This window comes from Athene noctua, chromosome 12 (assembly GCF_965140245.1).
Source record: "Athene noctua chromosome 12, bAthNoc1.hap1.1, whole genome shotgun sequence".
Taxonomy (NCBI): domain Eukaryota; kingdom Metazoa; phylum Chordata; class Aves; order Strigiformes; family Strigidae; genus Athene; species Athene noctua.
In genome coordinates this window covers 3,976,996-3,995,382 of record NC_134048.1, presented here as the reverse complement: position 1 = coordinate 3,995,382, position 18,387 = coordinate 3,976,996, and the positions used below count along the sequence as shown (strand labels likewise).

Below are 18,387 nucleotides of genomic sequence, written 5' to 3'. Positions count from 1 at the left end.
TTCAAAGCCCCCCTCACCCTCCTTGCTCTGCGTTCACAGCCTTTAGTTGCACCATGGGCCATATCCAGCTCTTGGCCAAACATCAGCCGCCAGTGAAAGAGCATTTCCTTCAGGGAATCAGAGTATATTTACTGCATCACACAGACATACACAACTCTATAGGACCAAATGGGATTCCCCCCTGGGTGCCGAAGGAGCTGGCTGGGTTGATCACCAAGCCACTTTGCCAGCAGCCCTGGCTGACTCAGGAGGTCCCAACAGATTGCAAATCAGCCAGTTATTCCCCTATATAAGAAGGGTAGGAAGGATGATCTGGGAAATTGCAGGCCTGTGAGCTTGACTTCCATGCCCGGGAAGCTGATGGATGAGCTCATCCTGAGTACCATCACACAGCACGTGCGGGACAACCAGATGATCAGTCTCAGTCAGAACGGGTTAGGAAAGGCAGGTCCTGCTTGACAAACCTGATCTCCTTCTACGACAGGGTGATCTGCTTCTTGGATGAGGGAAAGGCTGTGGACGTTGTCTACCTTGATTTAGTAAGGCCTTTGACGCCGTTTTTCACTACACTGCCCTGGAAAAACTGTTTGCTCGTGGCTTGGATGGGCACACACTTCGCTGGGTAAGAAACTGGCTGGATGGCCGGGCCTAAAGAGTGGTGGTGAACGGAGTTAAATCCAGTTGGCAGCCGGTCACTAGTGGTGTCCCTCAGGGCTCAGTGTTGGGGCCGCTCCTGTTTAACATCTTTATTGATGACCTAGACGAGGGGATCGAGTGCACCCTCAGTCAGTTTGCAGATGACACCCAGCTGGGTGGGAGTATTTATCTGCTCGAGGGTAGGGAGGCTCTGCAGAGAGACCTGGACAGGCTGGAGCCATGGGCTGAGCCCAACTGGGGGAGTGGCCAAATAAGGCCAAACGCTGGGTGCTGACCTTGGGCCACAACAACCCCCATCAGTGCTGCAGGCTTGGGGAGGAGTGGCTGGAGAGCTGCCAGTCAGAGAGGAACCGGGGGGGGGGGTTGACTGACAGCCGGCTGAACAGGAGCCAGAGGTGTGCTCAGGTGGCCAAGAAGGTCAATGGTATCCTGACTTGCATCAGCACGGGCGTGGCCAGCAGGGACAGGGAAGGGATCTGACCCCTGTGCTCGGCACTGGTGAGGCCGCACCTCAATGACTGGGTTCAGTTTTGGGCCCCTCATTACATAAAGGACATTGAGTGACTCGACCGTGTCCAGAGAAGGGCAACGGAGCTGGGGCAGGGTCTGGAGCACAGGTCTGCTGGGGAGCAGCTGGGGGAACTGGGGGGGTTTAGTCTGGAGAAGAGGAGGCTGAGGGGAGACCTCCTGGCCCTCTACAAATACATGAAAGGTTGCAGAGAGGTGGGGATGAGTTTCTTGAACCAAGTAACAAGCAATAGGAGAAGAGGGAATGGCCTCAAGCTGCGCCAGAGCAGGGTCAGACTGGCTCTGAGGAAGGATTTCGTTGCAGAAGGGGCTGTTGGGCGTTGGAATGGGCTGCCCAGGGCAGGGGGGAGTCCCCATCCCTGGAGGGGTTGGAGAGTTGAGTTGACCCAGCGCTGAGGGATCTGGTGGAGCTGAGAAAGGCCAGTGTGAGGTTAATGGTTGGACTGCATGATCTGCAAGCTCTTTTCCATCCAAGATGATCCTGTGATTCTATAGCAAAGTCTTTGTCCTGTCAGCTGAACACCATCGCGGTAGGAATGGAAACTGCTCCCCAGCCTGATACTTTTAACAGATCCTCCTTTCAAGACGCTCTAGCCAAACTGAGGCAGTTTTAGAGCATGAGAAGAAACAAGGAAAGAATGTGAAACCCACATCGTGAAGGAATCAGCCTCCTATTTCAGATTCTGTGAACTGTAGTAGGTCCAAATGAAGAGTATCTAGTTGGTAAGAATTATGTGGGAGGATTAAACCGTAGATTACAGCACAGACGACAGCCACAGTTCTCAAAGGAATTTCTCTGGACAATAGGAGACGGAAGATGCACAGGACCACAGGTATGGAGCTCATATGAAACTAGGAGAAACTCAACATTTACACCTGCCTTCTAGACATATCAAACTACAGCACGGTGAACTCTTCCACCCACCCTGGCTCTGTGCGGACAGAATGCTTCAGCGTGCTCCAACAGCACCCAACAGGGAAGATAACTTTGCAGACAGACGTCGTTGAAAGAAAGGTTTCCCACACAACATCTCCTTAAGGACAACAAGGATCCCAACACAGGTGCATGCATAGGGAATTCTCTGCTCGTCACACTTATTTGAAGAAATCTGTAATGCTTTAGAGAGCATAAGTGATATGCAGCTCAGTTAAAGACTCAGTCCTCACTATCACCTCAAAGACACCATCACTCTTCAGCACATGAGCAATCCGGAGGACACGTGACTCTGTAATTGGGAATGCAATGTTTCCATCGATTCCTCGAAATACTACTGACAGGAAAAGCTGTATCAGCCATGAGGATGCAACAAATGAGTAGCTTCCTTGCATATGCTTCAAATAACAAGCACCAAACCCAGAAATTTCTGACAAAAATAACCTCCTGTCCCATACAGTCCCAGCAATTTTAATACCAACAAAACATCAGCAGTTACTTCATATGAGCAAGAGCCATTAAGAACATCTGAACGTTGATAAAGGCTGGGAAAAGCTCGATACAACCAGGATGAAACTCCACAGCACAGTCTTACGAGGACATACAGCTGGAGAAATGACATTTCCCACAGTAATACCTAGAAACGGGGCCCCTGAAGCATGTTTGCACGTCTATGGCTGTTGCTTGCAGACAAATTCATCAAAGGTGTGTCATCCTTTTTCGGAACATGGGATAAGGCAGAGTGGCAGAGGCCTTGGCATCAGTCAAGATGCATCACCCAGCTGGAGGGAGCACACAAACCTCTCTTCTCAATGCTTTGAGGCCATTCCATCACAGGGAACAGTGTGCAATGGGAAAGAAATGAACTCACAACTTGGCCATCTGGCCACTCCAAGCAAGGCGATATCCGAAGATAAGACACCTTTAGACTCATTTGCAGAAGGCCACCAATAAATCCTGATATCCACAAAACACAACTTCCTCCTCACACACAGCACCCCGAGACTCTGCTCACAGCTCACATGGTTGTCTCTAATCTTCATAATTTTAAAATCTCCTCCAGCCAAAGAAAAGTTGCACAGATAATTTGTCCTTACCATGGAGAATATTTGATTTCTCACCATTTGTACAAGTCAGTCAGATCACCCTTGTCTCCACATTGTCATCAGGGACATGGAGAGTGAGGCACCCAACAACAGCCTGTTTGAACCACAATTGCCGATCCCAAGAGTGGAATGTGGTGCAAAGGCTCCTGAATACAGAACTGTGCGGTACAAAGAGTGTGGTGCTGTTCTTCGGTACCGGGGCCTAGCTGGAGCCATTGGAGATAACCCCAGAGCTACTGTCAAAGAGGTGGATCCCAACTGTTGCCATAACATCGATGAAGAAATCATGAACTTTAGACAAACTTTGCTTCATTATCATCCCAAAACACACCTCCTGGTTGCAGGCTACCCACCTCTGAGACTGACCACGCCTTGGACAGTCCCCCTGTGCATGCGTGGGAGCCACACTTGAGAGAGGTAGAGAGATATGATAATTGAATTCCGAGAAGGGTGGAGGTGCCTGAGGCAGAGGAGCGGCATAGAAGCGTCTTACTAAGCATAGAAGATGACTTCTTGGAAAGGAAAATTTGAAGCTTCCCCACCAAGAATCATGACGACTGACAACAGAGCACTGGCTGGATACAGGACTGTTAGGACGTCTTGAGATCAGCAGTGGTAGCTATAACCTGTCTTTCTCTTCTTTCTAAACTTGACTTTCTTTCACGTATCTCTAACTATCATGTGCTGCTTCATGGGCAACACAATAAAGTTTCACTGTTTGATGCAATGCCCTTTGGTGTTGGTCGCCTTAATTTTGCACTTTCGAGATCATACTAAACGTACCATCACGAGTCCACTAAGTGGATGGTGACACCATTGCACGGTATTCTTTGACCCTCTTAATTTGCAAGAACATATAGTAAAAAGGCCACTTGCCAAGACACAGTATCTAGAACATGGACAATACATGTATGAGGAAGGGAAGGTGAGTTTTTTGTGAGGTTCAAAGCACAGGAATGATACACCATTAGGTACTCCATGAGGCACACGCTCGTGTTAACTATGACAGGTACGGAAATGACCGTCTCTTCATCTGCAGCCTCACACACAGAGCTCCCCTGTCTTCTCACCAAACCTACACAACCAGCAGGTTTGCTCCTGACCTTCTCAGAATTGGCAAAAACAGATCACGAGAGGAGAATGCAGCACGATCGCACCAAGAACACAAGTACATTTGAATCCTCACCACCACTTCCAGGAGATAAACAAGGATTCTAAACCACAGGAATGATAAATGGCCAAAATGAAAGAGGAGCACTCATCCAACAGCTAAGGAGACATCAAATTTATGGCTTAGGGGGAAGCTCCTCCCCTCTTTTATCACACGCACTGTTCCACAGAGATGCGACTCCTGCTAAGGTCATCGTTCCCTCTATTCCCCACCAACAAGAACAGAACACAAAGATTCCCTCACAGCTCCTGCCTTGCACACCCGATCGAGCATCAGCAAGAGGCACCAACACACCACACACCCATGGCTGAACAAAGCCATGCTGATTGCTACAGATAAACGTACATCCATAGGAGACCAGGGAAAGGAAAACAAACCCACAAATCAGACAAGTAAGGCAAGGAAGCATTCAAAGAGAAAGTGGATTCAGAGGAACTCACCGGGAAGATGTCTCAATCTTCACTGCAGGCATGGGAATTCATCCTGGAGAGCACTCGGAAGTCCCTGAGATCTCAAGTGCTGCCCTAAAGTCTTATTCTGGACTACACAGCAGGGGGGTTCAGTTTAAGAAACAGTCATCAGCTCTGGGCAATATTTCTAATCTGTGCCCTGCTCATCTCCCACACATATGAAACCATATGTGTAAGCACCTTCTCATGGGCCTCCTTCTCAAGCTGAGTCTTCTGAGAAGTTACAACACATTCTCTTTCAGCTTCTGCTTCCTTTTCCTCACAAATAAAGTTCTGTCTTAGGTTGTTGGAGTAAGTATTTGCTGCAGAAACAACACTCACGGATTCAAAAGCATGAAGAACTCTCCAGAAATGTACAAAAGGTACCATGACCTTCCAGGAAACAAAGGCCTGAAAGAAAGCCTCATTATGACTGAAAGAAACTCTCCATTGTAAAGTGACAGGGCGACACAGATGGAGAAAGGAGCTTTCATACTCAATTCAATTAGAAACCATTCTACACACACATGATGGTTCTACAGGCACAGTTACTGCACAAACACTTTATGACTGGAGGACTGGAATCGCCTTTCAGCACGGGGAAACCAGCATCACAACATCAGTGGCACAGGCCTTGGCACCAGCCATGAAACCAAACCATGGCCCACCCAAACCCACACTGACCCACTGTTTCCCTAGTCCAAAGCCAGCCCCTCACCCTCCTCACTCGGCATTCACAGCCTTTGCTTGCACCACGCACAACATCCAACTACTGGCCATATGGCGGCCACAGGCAACAGAGCATTTCATTCAGTGACACCTGAGGGAAACTGGGCTCTGTCAAAGTCTTTGTCTTGGCAAATGAACACCTTCCAGGAGGGGTGGAAGCTGTTCCCCCAGCCCAACAGTTACAAGAGATCTGTTAATGTTTTGGGGGCATGACCAGGCACAATGAGGCCCAGCGTTAGACCTGGACAACCAGCAAGGCAAGAATGGGAAATCTACAGAAGTGAAGGAATCAGAGCTTGAGATGTCAGATGTCTCAGCTCTAGTAGGTACAGAGGAACGGTATCTAGTAGGTAAAAAACCCGCAGGACACTCACACAGGAGCTCACACCAAAGACCAGCACCACCCTTCCTCAGTGTAAGTTCTTTGGACAATCAAAAAGGAAAAATTCAGAGAACCACAAATGTGGGTCTCATCTAACATCTAGGACGAATGGAAGTTTTACAACATCTTTACATCTTTTAGACATCTCACATTATACCACAGCAAACTTTTTCAACTGCCCTGTCTCTGGAGACACACAGTTTTTTCACCCTGCCCAAACATCACACAACAGGAAAGCTTCCTTTGCAGACAGACACCACTGAAGGAGATGTTGCACACACAGTTCTCCTCACCCAAGAACAACAATCACAACACAGATGGGTCCAAAGAGATTCTCTGCTCATCACACTAAGTCAGAGAAATGGCAAATGTTCTCCAGTGCATAAGCAACACATGGCTCCCAAAAAGACTCAGTCATCAAAGTATCAACTCAAGGACACCATCATCCTTCTTCAGCACATGGGCAACTTGGAAGATACGTGATTCCCAGACCTTAATGTAAAGTGGATGTCTATACTCAATCTCTGCCATTCACAGGAAATATCATGCCAGTTGCCCAGACCATTTATAGTTAATCTGTACCACCACCACAGTACGGACTACACGTCCTTACATCTCCATACAAAGAAGGAAGATACATTTGTCTCTCACTGCCCCTCGACTCTGTCCCCTCCCGCCCTCGTACAGCTCTTGCCATAGACTGTATGTTCTACACAAGGCATATCACACAGACCACGAGCTTGGAAACTACAGGTACAGCAGATTTCCCTATCACTCCTATTGCTCCAAAGAAGAGACGACTCCATGGAGGAGTACTGTGCTCCTTTACAGGGTCCTGGTGATAACTTAGCTCCCGGTTATGCCACTCTTGCCTCTCCCTCAATATATACTAAGACATGGACTACAGGACTCCGTTTCTCCGTCACAAGCTTCTTCCGCCATAGCAGTTACTAGGAAACGATCACTCAGCCACAATATTGCTGTGAGAACAGGCTCTTCCTCGCCAACAAGACCATTCTCACAAAGGAGCAGCCACACTGCTTCAGGTAGAGAGACATGCACAAGAAGATCACCTACCCATACTGAGCAGGTATTTACACAGCATCTCACCCTTCCTCGACCTTGTTGCATGGCATTACTAAGGTACACGCTCACATGCATTTCAAATAATTAACGTGAAATGAAAACTCTGTGTTGTGAGACAATGGTGATAAATAAAGCAATGAAGGATAGAGTTTTAGAAAAACCTTCAACGAATAAGACATTCATGATGAAAATACCTGGGTATGTCTAATAGTCCAATCCTATGAGTAATGCTGCCGAGCAAGAACTAAACATTATATTGCCATTAGGCACAAGAGGACAAACTGTTGCTACACCCCCAGCTACACCGCTACCTCTAACTACACCCCTCTGTAAAAGACATGATGACAAACAGTAAAGCAGATTGAAAGTGCCGAGGGGACAGTAACGATCCCTCGGAGATTAACTCTCATTTGGCAGAAAGGCCACAAGGTTGCTGCATGAACAAGCTTCTCGTGGACAACAAGAGCGTTCTCACAAAACCATTCCAACAGTAGAAAGATTCCAGCTGTGCTCCCCGGCTGGTAAGGAGCACAGAAGGAGGAAACAACCTTTCTAACCAGGAGCACTATTAAAAAGGCGTGCTGCTCTGTTCCACACACACACCGTTTCACGTCAGTTTTAAAAACTTAACATCGAAAGAGCAAGCGCTGCTACATGAGGGCTAGCAATACGAAACAAGCTGTAAGGTGACATGAAAAGCACAAGTGAATAATCCTTCACAGCAGAAGTATCCTGACATTTCTTGAGGTGCCATGCCGTCCGTAACACACCCCAGCAGAAACCGCAGCAATACCCTCTACTTTCTAACAGTTCACCTACGTCTGAAGGCCCCAGGAGAGTCTATAAGCACATATTCAGCCTGGGAACATCCCGGTCCTTAACTCTGCTACATCTTTGAAGAGCACAGCGGTGGCTCACCACCCGGGTGAACAACTAGTGCTCATGTACACACATGTACCTTAGAATTTAATACCTATCAACAAGTAATTTCACTCCTCTTTCACCCTCTCGCTCAGTCCGGAGCATGGAGCTCACTACTGACCCAACCACGGAATTTCCCGCAAGCAACAAGGAATTCGCAGGAACGTCTGGGAATGGTCTTCCCGTTGAGCAAGAGGTACTTCACGCACACTGCATTCTGGTGCCCAAAATGGACACTGCTGTCAGTACTGGCTGAGGAACACACTGTGTGAGGAGCTTTCACCTATGAGACAAGCACAAGACCGGCCCTAAAGCAGGCACAGCCGGCTCTTAGTTTCAGACAATGGCTTCCAGTCATCCTAAACAATGTTAAATGAAAACGATGTGTAGCAAGAGAAGAGTGCTGATTAAATGAACCAAAGAGGCACTTGAGAAAAACACCTCAATTAACACGCCGTTCACGATAAAAATAATTGAGGGTTTGTAACAGTCAAATCCTGTAAGTAAAACTGATCAGTGGCTGGTAAGGAACACAGAACAAGAGGAATCACCTTTCTAACCAGTACGGTGATAAATAATACACAGTACTCTCTTCCTCACACCCGGATTTTACGGTAGTATCTAATAAACAGTGAAAGATGAAGTGCTACTACACGCGAGCAGGCGAGGGTACCAAAGCAGCAATAAGGCCGCATGGAAAGTATTAAGTGACCTCAAAGCTTATACACGGGACCATTAACGGTCCGTTTGGAAACAATCTCACCCATGTGCTGTCGGGAAAACGTCAGCCCCTGGTAATAACGTAAACTTCCATTTGCTATTAACGCAACACCCACGAATACCGAGAGCAAAACGAGTATTACACGTGGCAGGGCACAAAATGAGAAAGGACGTGGCGAGCGATAAGAGCACAAAGCCCCGTTCAAAGGAAACTCCAGCCGACAGTGAGCCCCTTGTCCCGCGGCCGGCAGCAGCGGCAGCGCTGAGCCCCGGTCCCACGCTCCCCTCCCGCCAGCCAGAGGCAGCAGCAGCCGGCGCGGTGCCGCGGGAAGCGCTGCCTGCCTGGGAGCGAGACCCCCCTCCGCAGCGGGCGGGACGCGGCGCGGCCAGGCCCGAGCAGCAGCAGAGCGAAGCGTCGCGGAGCCGGGAAGTCCGGGCACGGGAACTCACCGGGGCAGCGGCGGGGTCCTCCCCGAGCAGCGGCGCGGGCTCGTCGGGCGGCGGCCGGGCCGGGAGGGTGTCGCAGCAGCTGCCGGCCGACAAGCGGAGCTGGCTCTTGCGCGAGTCGGCCGTGAGCGACACCTCGTGCGAGTAGGAGCGCAGGAAGGCGCGGACGCCGTCGATGCCCACGAAGTGCGAGGCCGGCACGCCGCGCAAGGCGCCGCTGCCCGCCGCCAGCAGCTGCGAGCGGCGCCACCGCCGCAGGCGCAGCGCCAGCAGCAGCAGCAGGAAGGCGAGGAAGAGGCAGGACACGGCCGCCACGGCCACCACCAGCCACCGCGTCAGGCTGCCGGCCGGCTCGCCCGGCGCCGCCGCCGCGCTGCCCAGCTCCGACAGCAGCTCGGCCACGCTCTCGGCCAGCACCACCGTCAGCGTGGCCGTGGCCGACAGCGCCGGCCGCCCGTGGTCCTTCACCACCACCACCAGGCTCTGCCGCGCCGCGTCGCGGGCCAGCGGGAAGCGCGCCGTGCGCACCTCGCCGCTGTGCAGCCCCACGCGGAACAGCCCCGGCTCCGTCGCCTTGGCCAGCTCGTACGACAGCCACGCGTTCTGCCCCGCGTCCGCGTCCACCGCCACCACCTTGGCCACCAGCGCCCCGGGCTCCGCCGAGCGCGGCGCCAGCTCCACGCCCGCCCAGCCCGCGCCCGGCCCCGCGCCCGGCCCCGGCGCCGGCGGCGGGTACAGCACCTGCGGCGCGTTGTCGTTCTCGTCCACGATCACGAGCCGCACCGACACGTTGCTGCTCAGCGCCGGCGCGCCGCCGTCCTCCGCCCGCACCCACAGCCCCACCTCGCGCACCTCCTCGTAGTCGAAGGAGCGCAGCGCGTACAGCGCGCCCGTCTCCGCCTGCACCGACACGTAGGACGAGAGCGGCGCGCCCCGCACCCGCCCCTCCGACAGCCGGTACCGCACGCGCGCGTTCTGCCCCCAGTCCGCGTCCGCCGCGCGCACCGTCAGCACCAGCGCGCCCGCCGCGTTGTTCTCGGGCAGCCGGGCGCTGTAGCGCGCCTCCGCGAACACCGGCGCGTTGTCGTTCACGTCCAGCACCCGCAGCGCCAGCACCGCGCTGCTCCGCAGCGCCGGCGACCCGCCGTCGGCCGCCCGCACCGTCACGTTGTACTCCGCCACCTCCTCCCGGTCCAGCTGCCTCGACGTCACCACGCGGTAGTAGTCCCCCAACGACCTCTCCAGCCGGAACGGGAGGTTCTCCGCGATGCTGCACCGCACCTCGCCGTTCGCCCCCGAGTCGCGGTCCTGCACGTGCAGCAGGGCCACCACCGTCCCCGACGGGGCGTCCTCAGAGATCTCGCTCAGCGCCGACCGCACCGAAATCTCGGGCGCGTTGTCGTTTACGTCTGTCACCGTGATCGTGACTTTCGCTGTGTCGGATATTCCCCCGCCGTCCCGTGCCTGGACATCCAGTTCGTATAGCGCCGCGTCCTCGAAGTCCAGGCTCCGCACCACCGCGATCGCTCCCGTCTCGGAGTCTAGATGAAAAATCCTCGAGGCCTTCTCTGTGGTTTTCTTCAGCGAGTATTTCACGTGCCCGTTGATCCCCTCGTCGGCGTCGGTGGCCGTGACGATGAGGAGGGTGGAGCCCACGGGCACGTCCTCCGGCACACGCACCGTGTACTCCGCCTGGCCGAACACGGGCGCGTTGTCGTTGGCGTCCAGCACCGCCACGCGGATCCGCGCCGTGCCCGTCCGCGCCGGGTCGCCGCCGTCGCTCGCCCTCAGCACCAGCTCGTGAAACGCCGCCTCCTCGCGGTCCAGCGCCTTCGCCAGCACCAGCTCGGGACGCTGGTCCCCGCCGGGGCCCGCCCGCACGGCCAGCGAGAAGTGCTCGTCGCCGCTCAGCTCGTAGCGCTGCAGGGAATTCGCTCCCGAGTCCGGGTCGTGAGCCTCGACCAGGGGAAACCGCGACCCCGGCGATGTCGTCTCGCTTATAGTCTCCTCCAGTTCAGTTTCCTTGAAGCTGGGAGCGTTGTCGTTAATGTCCGTGATTTCCACTTCGATTCCGTAAACCTGCATTTCCCCCTCCACTATCACCTCACACCGCAGCACGCATCGCTGCACCGTCTCGCACAGCTGCTCTCTGTCGATCCTCTCCGCCGTCACCAAGTGTCCCGTCTTCCCGTGCAGGGAGAAATACTGCGTCCTCCCTGCGGAGACAACGCGGAGGCCGCGGTCGCGGAGCGCCGTCAGCTCCAGCCCCAGGTCCTTGGCCACGTCGCCCACGAACGAGCCCTTGGGCATCTCCTCGGGAACCGAGTAGCGCAGCTGCCCCCACGCCGCCTCCCACGCCGCCACCAGCACGCACCACAGCAGGGCTCGCTCCCGCCGGCCCCGGCGCCTCCCCGCCGCGCACATCTCCGCCGCGGCCCCTGGGGCCCCGCAACACCGCCGACACCGACCCGCCGCCGCCCGCCGAGTCGCTTCTGGCTCTGGCTCCGGCTCCGGCTCCCGTTCACGGCTCTGGATCCTGATCCTCCTCCTTCTTCCCTCTCCGGCTGCCGCTCCCTGTGGCCGGCCCCGGCCGCTGCCGCCGGCCCCTCCGCCTCGCTGCAGCACGGCTCCGCACCGCGGGGACGCTCGCAGACCGCCCGGCCGCCGAGCCAGCCAGCGAGCGAGCGAGCGAGCCGGGCCGCAGCGGGCGGGGCTGCCTGCAGCGCTCCGGCCTTCCTCTCGCTCCTCCTCGGTCAACAGCGGCGCCCGCAGCCTCCTCCCGGCACTGCAGGCACCGAGCGCTGCCGAGCGCTGCCCGCCCGGCCCTGCCCACGGACACCTCGCGGGGACGGCACCGGCGCCACCGACACAGACATCGCTGCCCGCCCGGCGGGGAGCTCCTGCGCTGCCGTCTCTCCCCGACAGCTCCTCCTTCCTCCTCGCCGACATCCCCACCGCAAAGCAAGAACAAACCAACGACGGCCCGGCACTCTCTTACTCCTTCCGCACGGGAGGAAAATGTATCCGGCGATGTTATGCCAAGTCGAAGATGACGTGAAGACTCTGACGAGCCTGTTCCCCTCGCTCCGACAGCACAGTCTCCTCCGCGAATTGCACAGCTTTTTGCAGTAGTCGAGCTTCAAGGACGTTGCCTTCACGCTTTCTGCAGATCACAGATGCATCCTACAGCCACAGGAACTCGCCCCGTCCCGACAGCACAAGGCAGCAATGAAGATCCTCCCTCCAATGGGGACGCGGGATTTCCTGCACGGGCTTTTCTCTGAGCCGTTCTTTCCTTTAACGATGCCCGTTACTCCGACCGCACGGGAAAGAACCCTTGCTCATGGCCAATACATAGCAACTATAATACTTTATTTATTTATTTATTTATTTAACGTGTAGAATATCACGGGTCTTCGAGCATTAGTCCAAAAGCACAGTCCCCACCACGGATTTTTGTACCCGTCATGCTGGAATGACGGCTACAAGGACAGCAAGACAGAACAGGCTCTGAAATACAAAATATTTCGGACACACACACACACACACACAAACAGAAGCAGAGGTGTCGGGCTCCCTAACCCAAGCGGCAGGAACTTGGCTTTCAATCTTCAGCCCCCCGGAACACGCTTCCAATGAAGTCCCCCACCGCCGCCGACTGAGCCGAGACACGTCAAGGCTGAAGAAGGTGGGGTCCATCATCTCGGAATCTAAGCCCCCTCGGCCCCTACCGCTCCGGAGGAGCTGGGCTTGCTCCGCCCCGCCACGGGCTCAGGGATTGCTCCCCAGGAGACCTTCCTGGGAACACAGCACAGGAGGAGGCGCCGCTACTGCTCGCAACTCGTTCTCTGCCCCCACCCCGGGCTGCACTACAGCTCCCCAGGAGGCGGGAGGCACCTGCACTGACCCCGGCCCGAAGCATCTGCTCGGCTCCAGCCAGCTGCCGGGAAAACGCCTTGGCGAGCGCGGCAAGAACCGCAGCGGGTACCGCTGCCTTGGCTCCTCTGCCCATTCAGCGCAGCCACGCGACTGCGTCGGTCTTTTGTTCTCAACGGTATTTTTGCACTGTGGCAAACTGAGCAACGCAATCGCATTAAACGGTGCTACATGCGAAGATACAGTTAAAAATGGGTGGAAAAACAAAGGTGAAGGACACTGCCGTGAGATTTCCTTTTTAATACCCCTCATTAATTTAGGGGTGGCATAGCTGAAACACATTTGCATTTATCCAAATTATACGATACCTTGAAAGACCAGAAGAACTTTCATTTTCAAATAAGTCGAGGTGTAAAACCTTGCGACTTGTTAACAAGTTATTAATCCAAGCCTTGAATGTTCATGTTGGTAGAAAACCTCTTCAGCAAAATATCGTAGGACATTAGGTGAAGACAAATACAGCTGCACACCCTAAACTACGCGGAGCATTTCTGAAAGTGTAAATGGACTGTATTCGAGTGCCTCATTGATCTCATTTACTTCTCGTAAAATTCCTTCCCCTTTTAGATATCTTCTCAAGGTGGGTATAAGCTGTCCTGCTCAAAGTGGGAGATTCGACAACGATTTAAAAGTGGCAGAAAGACAGAGTTCCTCGGTTTAGTATTTCCCTGTCAACGTGATTAACCAGGTCCAAGCAAGTTTCTCTCGGAAAGGGGAGAGGAAAATAGAAGAGGTTCAAAATTAAAAATGCGATCTAGTTTTTCTTATGATACCCCATTCTACACCTCCACGTGTGCATGAAAGACAGATCAGGAACGCTGAAGAAGAGGGAGCTAACACCCAGGGAAGAAAAAGAGTGAAAAAAGTGCACAGAGCAATAATCACTGGGAAAAATGCCCGATCCAACCTGGGCTACCACTACTACAGGAGCCTCCCTCAAAAGACGGGGGACACCTTCCTCCTTCATCAGGGAGGAACCATCTGTGAGTTCTGAGTTCATGGATAAAACATTCAACGGGAAATCAACAATTTTACATGCAGCTATCGACCAGGTCCGGGTGCATCGGTTTGGGGAAAAAGCGACGAGGAAGGGGGAGTCTCCACCAAGAAGCGCCCACCACATTCTCCCGTCCCTCTCACGCACAATGCTCAGTATACAGCCATCACCGGTACCAACTCAAAGACGGGTTGGTATCAGAATTTGTCGGGTGAAGCTGAGCCTGCGGCCGCCGGCAGAGCACGGAGTGCCGCGGCTGCCTGCCTGCTGGCAGAGCAAGGGGCATCCCCCGCTCGTTCCTTCCCTCCCGGGCAGCCGGAGGAGCGCTCCCCGCGCACAGCAGCCGCGGAAGAGCCCGGGCCAGAGGCACGACGGCTCCGCCCGGCCGAAGGGGAAGAGCGAGAGCGCGCGGGCTCACAGACCTGCGGTGCGTCGGGCTCGGCGGGCGGCTCTCCCGCGCCGGCGCTGCTGCTCGGGCTCCGCTTCCCGCAGCGCTCCCCGCCGAGAAGCTCCTCCGCGGGCAGGCTGGGCAGCGGCGGCGGCAGCCAAGCGCCCTCGGCCACGGCGCGGCCCGGCGCCGCGCACAGGTTGTAGGAGTAGGGCAAGGTGCCCTCGCAGAAGTCGGCCGGGAAGGCGGCGCCGGCCGCGGAGAAGCGCTGCGCGCCCAGGCAGCGCAGGACGGCGGGCGGCCCGGCCCGGCGCAGCCGCGCCAGCACGGCCAGCGCCACGCTCAGCAGGAACAGGGCGGAGAGGAGCGCCAGCGCCAGCACCAGGTAGAACTGCAGCTCCGCCGCCGAGTCGGCGCCCGCCGCCCGCTCGCTCAGCTCCGGCAGCGCCTCCTGCAAGCTCTCGGCCAGCACCACGTGCAGCGTGGCCGTGGCCGACAGCGCCGGCTGCCCGTGGTCCTTCACCACGGCCACCAGCCGCTGCTTGGCCGCGTCCCGCTCCGACACGGCGCGCGCCGTCCGCACCTCGCCGCTGTGCGGCCCCACGCGGAACAGCGCCGGCTCCGGCGCCTGCACCAGCTCGTACGACAGCCACGCGTTGCGACCCGCGTCCGCGTCCACCGCCACCACCTTGGCCACCAGGTACCCGGCCTCGGCCGACCGCGGCACCACCTCGAACGGCGCCGGCCCCGCCGCGACCGCGCCCGGCCCCGCGCCCGCCGCCGGCCACAGCACCCGCGGCGCGTTGTCGTTGCGGTCCAGCACGAAGACGCGCACCGTGGCCGTCGAGCTCCGCGCCGGCGCCCCGCCGTCCTGCGCCCGCACCGCCACCGCGAACTCGCGGCACTGCTCGTAGTCGAAGGAGCGCTGCGCGTACACCGCGCCGCTCCGCGCCTCCACCGACACGTAGGGCGCCGCGCCCGCGCTGCCGCCCGCCAGCCAGTAGCTCACGCGCCCGTTGGCGCCCGCGTCCGCGTCCCGCGCGCGCACGCGCAGCACCGGCGCGCCCGCCGCGTTGTTCTCCGCCACGTAGGCGCTGTAGGCGGCCTCCTCGAACACCGGCGCGTTGTCGTTCACGTCCGACACCTCCAGCACCAGCGCCGCGCGCCCGGACAGCGCCGGGCTGCCCCGGTCGCGGGCCACCACCGTCACGCGGTGCTCGCCCGCCTGCTCCCGGTCCAGCGCGCTCGCCGTCACCACCTTGTACGAGCCGCCCGACGACGACGCCACCAGCGACAGCGGCGCCTCGCCCGACAGCTCGCACGACACCTGACCGTTCTCCCCGGAGTCGCGGTCCATCACGTTCAGCAGGGCCACCACCGTGCCCACCGGCGCGTCCTCGGGCACCGGGCTCGACACCGACAACAGCGTGATTTCGGGCGCGTTGTCGTTCACGTCCAGCACCTCCACCTCCACCTCGCAGTGGGCCACCAGGCCGCCGCCGTCCCTCGCCTCCACGGCCAGGCTGAACGCGCGTGTCTCCTCGAAGTCCAGCGCCTCCCGCAGCGTGACCGTCCCGCTCTCCGCGTCCACCACGAACTTCTGAAGCACCTTGGCCGGCGTTTCCCCGAAGCCGTAGGTGATCCGGGCGTTGAAGCCCGCGTCGGCGTCGGAGGCGGACACGTGCAGCACCGTCGAGCCCGGCGGCGCGTCCTCGCGCAGGCTGGCGCGGTACCGGTCCTGCGCGAACACGGGCGCGTTGTCGTTGGCGTCGGTGACGTTGATGCAGAGCTGGGCGGTGCCGCTCCGGGGCGGGTCGCCGCCGTCCAGCGCCGTCAGCACCAGCCGCAGGCTCTGCTCGCTCTCCCGGTCCAGCGCCCGGCGCAGCACCAGCTCCGCGAACTTGCTGCCGTCTTGGCTCTGCTTCACCTCCACCGCGAAGTACCCGTTTTTCTCCAGCTCGTAGCCCTGCAGCGCGTTGCTGCCCACGTCCGGGTCCTCGGCCATGCCTAAATAATAGCGGGCGCCGGGAGAAGTAAACTCGTTGATCTCCAGATGGAAAGTGTCCCGCAGGAAGCGCGGGGAGTTGTCGTTGACGTCCTGGATGTCCACCTCGACGTGGAAAACGTTGAGCGGGTTCTGCACCAGCGCCTCGAAGCTGACGGAGCAGGACGCCGCCTCGCCGCACATCTCCTCCCGGTCCAGCCTCTCGCTCACGTACAGCTCCCCGCTCTCCGCGCTCACCGAGAAGTATTTCAGCTGCCTTTCAGCGGCAGTCGCCACCCGCAGCTTGCGTGCCGGCAGCTCCGCCGGGCTCAGCCCCAGGTCCCGCGCCAGCGGCCCCACCAGCGAGCCTCTGCCCAGCTCCTCGGGGATGGCGTAGCGGATCCGCTCCGGCGCCGCCCGGCAGCACAAGCCCAGCAGCAGAGCGGGCAGCAGCACTGGCCCGGCTGCTCGCCGCCGGCTCTGCCGCCGCCCGCCCGCCATCCTCGCCAGCGCTCGCCGCGCTCCTCCCTCCCGCCGCTGCCCTGCCGCCCTTCCAGCCGCTCTCCGCACCGAGCGCAGGGGCCGCCGGAGGGCAGCGAGCTCGGCGCCGGCTCGGACGCCGCTGCTCCCCGCGCCGCGCCGCCTCTCGCCTCTGCTGCCCGCGCCGCTGCCGCTCTGGCCGGCGCCGGGCGAGCGAGCAGCCGGCGGGGGCAGGACGCGGCGCCGGCTCCGGCTCCAGCGCCGCTCCCCGCGGCCAACAGCGGCACCCGGAGGCGCCGCGACGCCACCGCAGCCGCCCGATGGCCGCGCTCCCGGGGGCCGGGCTCTGGCACAGCGGGCAAAGGCGCCTTCGCCCGGCACTTCCAAGGGCTCGGACCCACGCAGCCTTGCTCCGGGTACAGCTTGTGCTCACGCACCTGATTGCCAGCGCATTACCGCTGCCTTATGGACAGCAAAGCTCGCACCATAACGCAAATGGCACAGGCCTTGGCACCGCGCGTGAGGTCAAAGCATTGCACAGACAAAACCACTATGACCCGTCTTAGTTCAAAGCCCCCCTCACCCTCCTTGCTCTGCGTTCACAGCCTTTAGTTGCACCATGGGCCATATCCAGCTCTGGCCAAACATCAGCCGCCAGTGAAAGAGCATTTCCTTCAGGGAATCAGAGTATATTTACTTCATCACAGACATACACAACTCTATAGGACCAAATGGGATTCCCCCCTGGGTGCCGAAGGAGCTGGCTGGGTTGATCACCAAGCCACTTTACCAGCAGTCCTGGCTGACTCAGGAGGTCCCAACAGATTGCAAATCAGCCAGTTATTCCCCTATATAAGAAGGGTAGGAAGGATGATCTGGGAAATTGCAGGCCTGTGAGCTTGACTTCCATGCCCGGGAAGCTGATGGATGAGCTCATCCTGAGTACCATCACACAGCACATGCGGGACAACCAGATGATCAGTCTCAGTCAGAACGGGTTAGGAAAGGCAGGTCCTGCTTGACAAACCTGATCTCCTTCTACGACAGGGTGATCTGCTTCTTGGATGAGGGAAAGGCTGTGGACGTTGTCTACCTTGATTTAGTAAGGCCTTTGATGCCGTTTTTCACTACACTGCCCTGGAAAAACTGTTTGCTCGTGGCTTGGATGGGCACACACTTCGCTGGGTAAGAAACTGGCTGGATGGCCGGGCCTAAAGAGTGGTGGTGAACGGAGTTAAATCCAGTTGGCAGCCGGTCACGAGTGGTGTCCCCCAGGGCTCAGTGTTGGGGCCACTCCTGTTTAACATCTTTATTGATGACCTAGACGAGGGGATCGAGTGCACCCTCAGTCAGTTTGCAGATGACACCCAGCTGGGTGGGAGTATTTATCTGCTCGAGGGTAGGGAGGCTCTGCAGAGAGACCTGGACAGGCTGGAGCCATGGGCTGAGGCCAACTGGGGGAGTGGCCAAAT

The 18,387-nt window shown here is 57.4% G+C and overlaps 2 protein-coding genes across 2 annotated transcripts; both read right to left on the bottom strand.

The window, feature by feature from the left end:
• Positions 1-8,722: 8,722 nt before the first annotated feature.
• On the bottom strand, positions 8,723-13,228 carry LOC141965225 (protocadherin gamma-A2-like). Its single transcript, XM_074916475.1, has one exon. It carries the CDS (start codon positions 12,077-12,079, stop codon positions 8,723-8,725), a length of 3,357 nt encoding a protein of 1,118 aa, XP_074772576.1. The 5' UTR covers positions 12,080-13,228.
• A 341-nt stretch (positions 13,229-13,569) lies between these two features.
• On the bottom strand, positions 13,570-17,303 carry LOC141965187 (protocadherin gamma-B5-like). Its single transcript, XM_074916389.1, has one exon. It carries the CDS (start codon positions 16,934-16,936, stop codon positions 14,261-14,263), a length of 2,676 nt encoding a protein of 891 aa, XP_074772490.1. The 5' UTR covers positions 16,937-17,303; the 3' UTR covers positions 13,570-14,260.
• Between the last annotated feature and the right edge of the window lie 1,084 nt (positions 17,304-18,387).